The 10779-nt window shown below is 39.5% G+C and overlaps 1 protein-coding gene across 1 annotated transcript; it reads left to right on the top strand.

Annotated features, from left to right (window-relative positions):
- Positions 1 to 54: 54 nt before the first annotated feature.
- Positions 55 to 1332, top strand: LOC128859059 (eukaryotic translation initiation factor 3 subunit F-1). Its single transcript, XM_054095753.1, has 3 exons — positions 55 to 269; positions 346 to 492; positions 572 to 1332. Exons 1-3 carry the CDS (start codon positions 158 to 160, stop codon positions 1153 to 1155), a joined length of 843 nt encoding a protein of 280 aa, XP_053951728.1. The 5' UTR covers positions 55 to 157; the 3' UTR covers positions 1156 to 1332.
- The last annotated feature ends 9447 nt before the right edge of the window (positions 1333 to 10779 follow it).

Genomic DNA, 10779 nt, shown 5'->3' with positions numbered 1-10779 from the left:
CAACTCTGTTGATCGAATGTTATTCGCCCCTTTTATTCCTTTTTCTGCTGGCATTTGTTTTTTGACATTTGTCGTTGCTTACTTTCTTCGCTAATTTCGAGCGCTCTTCATTTTCTTTCGCATTTTATCGACGCATAAAATTGGCAGCGTTTTGGAAATGTCGGGCTTAAATTTAACCGTACGCGTACACCCCGTGGTGCTTTTCCAGGTAGTGGATGCATATGAGCGTCGCAATGCAGATTCACATCGTGTTATTGGAACTTTGCTTGGTGAGTAACGGGAAATTTTCACAAGACTTGTAAACTAACCACGTTTGTGTCATCGGCATTGTGGCTGACATTGCAGGCTCTGTTGATAAGGGCGTTGTTGAAGTAACTAATTGCTTCTGCGTACCGCACAAGGAACATGACGATCAAGTGGAGGCTGAGCTAAGTTATGCTTTAGATTTGTATGACTTGAATCGAAAAGTGAATCCTAATGAAAATGTTGTTGGTAAGTATTGGTCCTCATAACCTCACTTTTGTTATTGAAATAGTGTATGCTGACGTTTCCCTTTTTTTAACTGTCACAGGTTGGTGGGCTACTGGCAACGAGGTTACTAACCATAGCTCCGTAATTCACGAATATTATGCGCGTGAGTGCAACAATCCTGTGCATTTGACTGTGGATACATCATTGCAAGGTGGACGTATGGGTTTGCGTGCCTATGTTTGTATACAGTTGGGTGTACCCGGTGGCAAAACAGGCTGCATGTTTACCCCAATCCCCGTTGAGGTGACCTGTTACGAACCTGAAACTTTCGGATTAAAGCTGTTGCAAAAAACGATTGGTGTATCACCACCACATCGTCCTAAAACCGTTTCACCAATGCTGGACTTGGCACAAATTTCGGAGGCATCCCAAAAATTGCAGGGCTTGCTCGATCTTATACTGAAGTATGTAGAGGATGTAATTGCGCACAAACAACCTCCAGACAATGCAGTGGGCCGGCAACTACTCGACCTCATACACTCTGTTCCACACATGACACACGAACAATTCACGCAGATGTTCAACGCCAACGTACGTGACTTGCTGATGGTAATCACATTGTCGCAACTGATCAAAACCCAACTACAATTGAATGAGAAATTGACTTTCCTACCAACAAATTGAATTTAAACGGATCAACTAGTTTAAAATTATTTTTATAATTTACAAGTTTAATATTTTAGATTTTCGAGCATTTGGAGGAAGAGAGTGCGCGCAGAAGTTATAGTGAAGGCTTCATAATGGTTGACCCTAAAAATGATAGTAAAATATTTAAATATATTTGTATGCTGCGTGCAAGAAGGATACAATGTGTTTCAATTAAGAATCGTGAGCTTGGAATGGCAGAGTTTAATTTAAGAAAGTTCCGTGATTTTTATTTATAATTGTTTACATTTGACCGCTGCAAGCACGAGTCAATATAAGCTTTGCAAGCAACACTCATTCTCAGCCCATTGTAATGCTTTTAATGCTTACAACAATGTAGGCTGTTTACGAATGCAGCTGTTGGCAACAACACTATAATGCAAAAGCAGTAGCAAGGCATTGATGTAATATGCACTATATGCACCCACAGTTAATCTGCCACTCAGCTTTATGGTAAAATAGCTTCAATTTGCTAACATTTTGTATTAAAAATTCTGTAGAAATATCAAATCGATTTCTTTCCATCAAACCCGTGCAATGCAATGCTACTATATGCATATAAAGCATTAACAGTTATGGCAACAACAAATTACATTTGAAATGAGTTCCATTGACGTTTGATTGCCACACTCAAGCGGAGATTTTCCCATGCCGCTTCAAGTCATGCTTACTTTTATAATGCTTTACACGGCTCAACTTGAGAATGCAAAATGTGGGCGGTAACAGAACGGGTGAATGAAATAATGCAATGCGGCAGTAATAACAAAGGAATGGCGAAACATAAACTGCAAATAAAAACAAAGTATCACTGCAACGTTTGTAGCAACAGCTATCTCCAAATTGCCTTTACCAACCAACGGGGGTCAAGGTCGTTTCTTTTGACAGATGAGTAACTACGACTATTAAATGAAACGAAATGTCGCTGCATCCGGCTGTGTTGCATTGCACGTCAGGAGAAGCTATGGCGGGGAAATTGCGACTGTGGAGAGGGAAAACGAGAGGTTGTGCTCCGTTGCACAGATATTTGTTGTTGGTAGTGTGTTGGCCAGTTTAGTTATTAATATTGAAATCGAATAGCAGCTGCAGATAATTAGGTTTAAATAATAAAAACGTGGAGAAGTAAATGATTATTGTAAAATATGATTAAAAAAAACATGTCTGAACACAACAAAATAGTGTGTTGATAGCTGTTTAGTAGGCGTATAACATAACGATTTCCTCAAATTAGCTTGCAACATACGATTTAGAATCAAATAAATAACACAATTCATCGAGTAGCAAGAACAATAAATAACAATAATAAGAAATCATATCGCTACAGCAACTTAAAAATAGACGCAATAAAACGAAATAATGATAGCCTTAGGCAAAAGTTGAGGTCAATTGCATTTTTAACCGTTCGCTAACTAATGCAATCACAAGACAATTCAGCAGTTCATTGATTACTGTTAGCAGTTCGCTTTACAACTACACCGTCGGTTTGTGCCCGTTAAATGAGAAGTTCAAAAATAATAAATCGTTAGCTAGCCGAATATGGTTTGAAATGTGGTGTTGTTTGAAGTTTTTTTTTTCAACTTAAATAATGCAATTAAGTGTGCCATTTCGTCTGCATGTCAAATCCGTCTACCTTCCCGTCTGTCTGGTGGTAGTTTATAATTTTGTAAATTATTATGTCACTCCACTTTGCAATGTGATGCTTTTCCTATTTTCGTCCATCACCAGCGGTCTCTAAGCTTTGAAATAAATGAAAAAGCGACGAGGTAACTGGATATCAGTTGTAAATCATAAGAGCTACAACAAGTTGTTATAGTTGCAATGCAAAAAATAATCAAACTAATCACTTTCCCAACCACAGCCGGCAAATAGGGAACAGCTAGACTGGTGGGGATATCAATTTCCCCCTCTTGCATTTTAGGTATGAATGTAGATGCATGTCATACAATGTATGTGAGTCATTTGTACGCAGTTGTCATATGTTAATGCTTGCTGAAAAAATATGATACGCTTGAAATCGGCTAAAATAAAGGGGCAGCGTTAGATACATTGTGTCAATGAGCTAATGTTAAAGCATCGTAGGGTGGTGGAATTTGTTATCGAAGTAAGTATGTAAAAAAATGTATGGCTGCGCGAAATTTGTATAAATAATTTTCCTGCTGGGCCATTTCGTTGTGACAAGTGGAACATTTTAAATAATTTTTTTTTAACAACCATTTAAATCTTTCAAAAAGTAGATAATACAAACACTTCAGTCAGTAGATATATGTGCATAAGAGTATGTATGTGGCATCTTAAATAAATTATATTAGGGAAACGGTCTCTGTTATGTTTCTATAAGGTGGAGTAGTTAGAATCGAGGTTCAAATTATGTGATGGGTGGAGCGCAAACTACCCTTAACTTTTGATATATGAGTAATAATTCAGATCGACTAGGAGGCTTAGAAGTATTGTTAATCTTAAAGGTATTGGAGGTAAAAATGAACCAAAGGAAAACAAATTAAAAAATTTCTTAAAGAATTTTCTATAAAAGTTGTAAAAAGTTGGGAAATTAAATAAAAAAAAACAATATTTTTCGTTACATTTTGTAGAAAAAAAATAAGTATATGCAAGAGTAAATATAAAAATTACAAATCTTGCTCAATTTTACCTAATAAGATTAAGACATTTCTATAAAACTTCATACCCTTTAGGCCCTAAAGTTTAGGGTATGCTGAGAGGCTTAGAAGTATTATTAATCTTAAAGATATTGGAGGTAAAAATGAACGAAAGGAAAAAAATTTAAAATTTCTTTTTAAAAAGAGTTGGGAAATTAAATAAAACAAAAATTTATTTTTCGATACATTTTGTAGAAAAAAAATAAGTATATGCAAGAATAAGTAAAAAAATTATAAAATTTTGCTCAACTTTACCTAATAATTAAATTAAAAATTTCTTAAAAGAGTTTTCTATTAAAGTTATAAAATGTAGGGAAATTAAATAAAACAATTTTTTTATTTTTCGCTACATTTTGATGAAAAATTTTTTTTGCTACATTTTGAAGAAAAAATATATATACATATATGCATATACTAAGTATATATGTACAAGAATAAGTAAAAAAATTATAAAAATTTAAAATTGTAACTTTACCTAATAAAATTAAGACATTACTATAAAAACTTCATACCCATTAGGAATTGCTGAATATTGCGTAATTGCCTTTTTAAATTTAAAGATTTAAATTTTTCAAAACATAAAGAAAAATTCCCAACTAACCTATAACGCAGTGAATTTCATAAAAATGACGCCAAAATGACAAAAATGTCATTGCTTCAATAAAGACCTTACACTTGGGAAAATTTGCCTAACTGTATTTTTAAGACAAATTTTCCTTCAATTCCCCTATATACGAGTATGTACATATATGTATATTCCCATGGTTCCTAGGTGGCACAAATTATAATTAGACTAGCGGACCCTCACCCGCTTCGCTGGGGGAAAGAAAAATATAAATGAAAAGTGTTCTTTGTTTTTTTCTTGCTTCATCATTTAATTCATGCTCGGCCATTATTTTGTGACTTATTCTAATAACAATGTTTTATTTATTTTAGTGACTTACTCTAATGATTGTAAACTAACAACTTATTCATTGTTTTTTTTTATTTTCATGCGGTGTATAAATATAAAGTAACGATGGTTTCCCTACTCCAGAACATCCTACATACAGTTGCCCATGTTCAAAGCATGGATAAGTTAGGTCAATTCCACATAATTGAAGTGTTTGACGTTGAGACTTATTGATTGTAATAGCAAAAGCAAGGCGAATGGGAAATTGAAATCGCTTAAAATCAAAAGGCAAATCTGTTGAAATCATTGGAATGCGCGGAATCAAAACATCTTCTCCTTTAAATTTGCCTTTCAAAATTGTTGCTTCAATTACATTGTTCATTTCCGTTTCACTGCTAATCTTGCCCCATTGCATAGTTTCGGCTGATTGATATTTCGCAACATAATGATCACTGCGCCGACTTTCAATTGCAAACGATGTGGTGGCAAGCCAGACAAATTAAGTGAATTCAAAAATTCAATTGGATAATTCACTACATCGTCGGGTTAGTGATTGAATCAATTGATTTATAGGTGACAACTTCACCTGGAATTTGAGTCAAAATACTGGCAGTGTTTTCATTGACATCGACATTTTTGGCAGCTAATATAGCTCTCTCGCTTAGCCAATCTTGATTTCGATAGTTTTGTGCAATATTTGGGAATACATTTTGCTCTAATTGTACTCTTGATTCTGTTACGGTACAAAAATTAGTTGGAAGTGTAATCATGCCTGTATTCTTATCAATTGGCTTTCGTCCATTTCCAATTTGCAACAAATGTTCGGAAAATTCAGCAGCTGTTGGATCATTCTGTAACTGCACACGAACATTAGTAGTTAATGTGAGTTTTTGAACACATCTCCACAGATTAGAAGATTTAAGGCACGCTCTCAATTCATCAGCTGCTGTTGATTTGGGAATAACAGGCAAAGTTTGTCGAAAATCACCGGTCAATAGACCAAATATGTTTGTGTCATTTCGAAAATCTTTCAGTGTTTTATTTAAGGCTTCCAGTGATTTTTTATGAGCCATCCCATACAATAATTTTACATGTTTGTAAAACCTTTCCCATTCCAGAGTTTTTAGAAATGTTGCAAGTTGGTTCTTCATTTCTTCTTCTTCTTAATTGGCGCTATAACCGCTTACGCGATTTTGGCCGAGTTTAACAAAGCGCGCCAGTCGTTTCTTTCTCGTGCTAACCGGCGCCAGTTGGACACACCAAGTGAAGCCAAGTCCTTCTCCACCTGATCTTTCCAACGCAGAGGAGGCCGCCCTCTTCCTCTGCTACCACCAGCTGGCACCGCATCGAATACTTTCAAAGTCGGAGCGTTTGTATCCATTCGGACGACATGACCCAGCCAACGTAGCCGCTGGATCTTTATTCGCTGCGCTATGTCTATGTCGTCGTAAAGCTCATACAGCTCATCGTTCCATCGTCTGCGATATTCGCTGTTGCCAACGTGCAAAGGTCCAAAAATCTTACGCAGAATCTTTCTCTCGAACACTCCAAGCGTCGCTTCATCGGATGTTGTCATCGTCCAAGCTTCTGCGCCATACGTTAGGACGGGCATGATGAGAGTCTTGTAGAGTGTTAGTTTTGTTCGTCGAGAGAGGACTTTACTACTCAATTGCCTACTTAGTCCAAAGTAGCACTTGTTGGCAAGAGAGATTCAACGTTGGATTTCAAGGCTGACATTGTTATCGGTGTTAATGCTGGTTCCTAAATAGACGAAGTCTTTTACAACCTCAAAATTATAACTGTCAACAGTGACGTGGGTGCCGATACGCGAGTGCGCCGACTGTTTGTTTGAAGACAGGAGGTACTTCGTTTTGTCCTCGTTCACCACCAGACCCATTCGCTTTGCCTCTTTATCCAGTTTGGAGAAGGCAGAACTAACAGCGCGGTTGTTAAGGCCGATGATGTCAATATCATCGGCATACGCCAGCAATTGTACGCTCTTATAAAAAATTGTGCCTGAGCGATTAAGTTCTGCGGCTCGCACGATGCTCTCCAACATCAGGTTAAAGAAGTCACACGACAGGGAGTCACCCTGTCTGAAACCTCGTTTGGTATCAAACGGCTCGGAGAGGTCCTTTCCAATTCTGACGGCGCTGTTGGTGTTGAGCAACGTCATCTTACATAGCCGTATTAGTTTTGCGGGGATACCAAATTCAGACATCGCGGCATACAGGTAACTCCTTTCCGTACTGTCGAATGCAGCTTTGAAGTCGACGAAAAGATGGTGTGTGTCGATTCTCCTTTCATGGGTCTTTTCCAAGATTTGGCGTATTGAGAATATTTGGTCGATGGTAGACTTTCCAGGTCTGAAGCCACACTGATAAGGTCCAATCAGTTGGTTGACGGTGGGCTTCAGCCTTTCACACAATACGCTCGCTAGAACCTTATAGGCGATATTTAGAAGACTAATCCCGCGGTAATTGGCACAAATTGCAGGATCGCCCTTCTTATGGATTGGGCAGAGCACACTTAAATTCCAATCGGCAGGCATGCTTTCATCCGACCATATTTTGCATAGGAGCTGATGCATGCACCTTACCAGCTCCTCGCCGCCATGTTTGAATAGCTCAGCCGGCAGTCCGTCGGCGCCCGCGGCTTTGTTGTTCTTTAGCCGCGTTATCGCTATTCTCACCTCGTCATGATCGGGTAGCGGAACGACAATTCCGTCGTCAACGATTGGGGTATCGGGATCTTCACTTTCTCGGTGACATGCGCAGCTGTCACTGTTTAATAGGTTCGAGAAGTGTTCCCTCCATAATTTAAGATTGCTCTGTACGTCGGTCACCAGTTCGCCGTCTTTGTTCTTACAGGAAAACGCCCCGGTCTTAAAACCTTCTGTAAGCCGCCGAACTTTCTGGTAGAATTTTCGGGCGTTGTTCCTGTTGGCCAGCATCTCAAGCTCTTCGCACTCACGTATTTCGGCCTCTCGTTTCTTCTGTCGGATAATACGTCTCTCTTCCTTTTTCAGCTCTCTGTAGCGATCCCACATGGCTCGCGTTGCGCCCGATCGCAGCGTAGCTCTATAGGCGGCATCCTTTCTTTCTGCGGCAGCATGACATTCCTCGTCGTACCAATTGTTTTTTCGGGCTCGCCGGAATCCGATTTCTTCTTCGGCGGCGGTACGTAGAGAACGAGAAATGTTGCTCCATTGTTCGTGGATGCCGGTTTGTTGGGCAGTACTCTCTGAGAGCAGGAGTGAGAGTTGAGTGGCGAATCTTCTGGCTGTCTGTTGTGATTGCAGCTTTTCGAGGTCGAACATTCTTTGCGTAGGTAGATGCACGTTTTTTGCTGCACAGAGGCGCGTGCGCAGTTTGGCTGCAACAAGGTAGTGATCCGAGTCAATGTTGGGTCCTCGGATCGTACGTACATCTAATACACTAGAAGCGTGTCTTCCATCTATCACAACATGATCGATCTGGTTTCGCGTTTTTCGATCAGGGGACAGCCAGGTAGCTTGGTGTATCTTTTTATGCTGGAATCTGGTGCTGCAGACTACCATGTTTCGGGCCCCGGCGAAGTCGATCAGCCTCTGTCCGTTACCGGATGTTTCGTTGTGTAGGCTGAATTTTCCGACTGTGGGACCAAAAATTCCCTCCTTGCCCACCCTGGCGTTGAAGTCGCCAAGCACGATTTTTATGTCGTGGCGGGGGCAGCGCTCATAGGAACGTTCCAGGCGCTCATAGAAAGAATCTTTGGTCGCATCGTCCTTCTCTTCCGTCGGGGCGTGGGCGCAAATTAGCGATATGTTAAAAAAACGGGCTTTGATGCGGATTGTTGCGAGACGCTCGTCCACCGGAGTGAACGACAGTACTTGGCGACGAAGTCTCTCTCCCACAACAAATCCGACACCGAATTTGCGCTCCTTTACATGGCAGCTGTAGTAGACGTCGCAAGGTCCTATGGTTTTCTTTCCTTGCCCCGTCCATCGCATCTCTTGGATGGCAGTGATGTCAGCCTTTACTCTCACGAGGACATCAACCAGCCGGGCAGAGGCACCCTCCCCATTAAGGGACCGGACATTCCAGGTGCATGCCCTCAAATCATAGTCCTTAGTTCGTTTGCAGGGGTCGTCATCAGTATAGGGAGGTCTCATCCGAGGCTTTTTTAAAGCTTTCATTGGGGGCGATTTTTAAGTGGCGGGTCCCAAACCCAACGCACAACCAGCTATCCTGGAATGTTTCGCCTTCTCACTTTAGCTCACTCCCGAACGGGTGTTCGGAAGCTACCCAGAGGATACGTGGGCTAATCCCGGCCGTTGTGAGCTGCTTGAACCATATGTAGAAGAATCGTCCTGGCCACTCCCAAGTGAATGGCGATCAGTAACTTTCCCCACTTGCGTGGACTTCTACACATGGAACCATCCTTCTTCATTTACTTGCATATTTAATGGTAACTTTAATGCAGAATGTGCAGTGCGACCGCCGTCCAATAAAGTTGCCACTATTCCAGATGATGCCAAAGCCAATGCAATATTATTCTGTGATCGAATGGTGGCCAAAATTAGCGACAACAAAAATGTTTTTCCAGTCCCACCTGGTGCATCTAAGAAGAATATTCCTCCTCTTTCATTTGCAACATTGTCTATAATTGTGTCATATTCCTGCCTTTGTTCTGTGTTTACAATAATTTTGGTAGGTTTGTTGTGACAAATGTCTTCAGATCATTTCGATCATATTCTTTTTCACGTCTTAATTCTGCATTGTAAGCATCATGCATCGCACGATTTGGTGCGATCATACCTAACTCACTCAGAGTTTTATTTGCAATCATCAAGCAAAAGTCTTCGATTTTAATTAATGCCGCATTATATAATTCATCTGTATAATTCAAATTTGGATTTGCAGTAATGCGACGTACTTGATGTAGGATATCTTCTGTCATGTATTCTTGGTAAGTACTCCACAATTCTTTTGGGTTTGCTGGGAAACATGTAGCAATAATGATGGCAAATAGTGTTCTTATTTGGTGTGGAGAACTTGTTGCACATGCATCCATAAGAGCTGCATCCCACTGATTATCATTTTCAAGCAAATTCAATTCTTTGCATGCTTGCTGATAAGTACAACAAAGATGACCATTAACTCGTTTCAAACTTTCGAATGATCTTGGGCCGGGAATATCAACTAAGAGTAAACGTAAATAGAAACAGTCCACTTTATTTGGATGTACAGTGTAAAGTCGTCCGATTGCATCACCCAAATGAACACCTGGATATCCATCTACAGGTATTCCTCGTTGCCTTCGTACCCAGGACCTTGATGATGCATTCCAAGTATAATATTTAGGAACATTTGAATAAAGCAATGTTCTTGCAAATGAATCTGTTTCACATATGTAAGTTGAAAAATGCAGTTAGTGTTGTTGCTGGTGGTCGTTCGGCCCATTTGTTGAGCAGTATTTTCAGTGATATAAACACTTTGTTCATTTTCTAAATGGACTGACAAATGAATAACAGCTGGATGGCGATCATGAATCGGAAATGATAATATTCTCCAAACTGCTTCGTTGCTACTAATGTATCTTCCCATTTGGTACTTAGTAATTTCATCATTTCGATTTACAACTCCAAATACTGCCATGTAACTCCCTTATTGATATATTTGCATATGTATTTGATGGATTTTACGGAGTTACAATATTCAACATTTATATGTGCGTTAAATGTTTTCGATAACAATTTGGAATACGGAACTATCCAACGGTTATCGATCTCCACATCTTGATTATTTATTTTCACAGTGACTGTTTTTCCATTATCTTCTGGTGATCTTCTACGGTACAATGGATATCCATCATTTCCAGTCATTGTTTCAGCAATTAATTGCCTTAGGTAGTTTTTTGAACATTTACCATCAACCATACATGAAGAATTTTGATTTTACGTACCACACGGTCCATGAATCATGTTTTTGGTTACAGTAGGATGTAATTCTGGATCTTCATTTATATCTGGAATTTCAGCACATATAATATGATCAATTTTATCTGTGGTTAGTTTTT

The sequence above is a fragment of the Anastrepha ludens genome, chromosome 3 (genome assembly GCF_028408465.1).
Source record: "Anastrepha ludens isolate Willacy chromosome 3, idAnaLude1.1, whole genome shotgun sequence".
NCBI classification, from domain to species: Eukaryota; Metazoa; Arthropoda; class Insecta; order Diptera; family Tephritidae; genus Anastrepha; species Anastrepha ludens.
The sequence above is the reverse complement of the archived record's forward strand: the minus strand, read 5'-3'. Positions and strand labels throughout refer to the sequence as shown.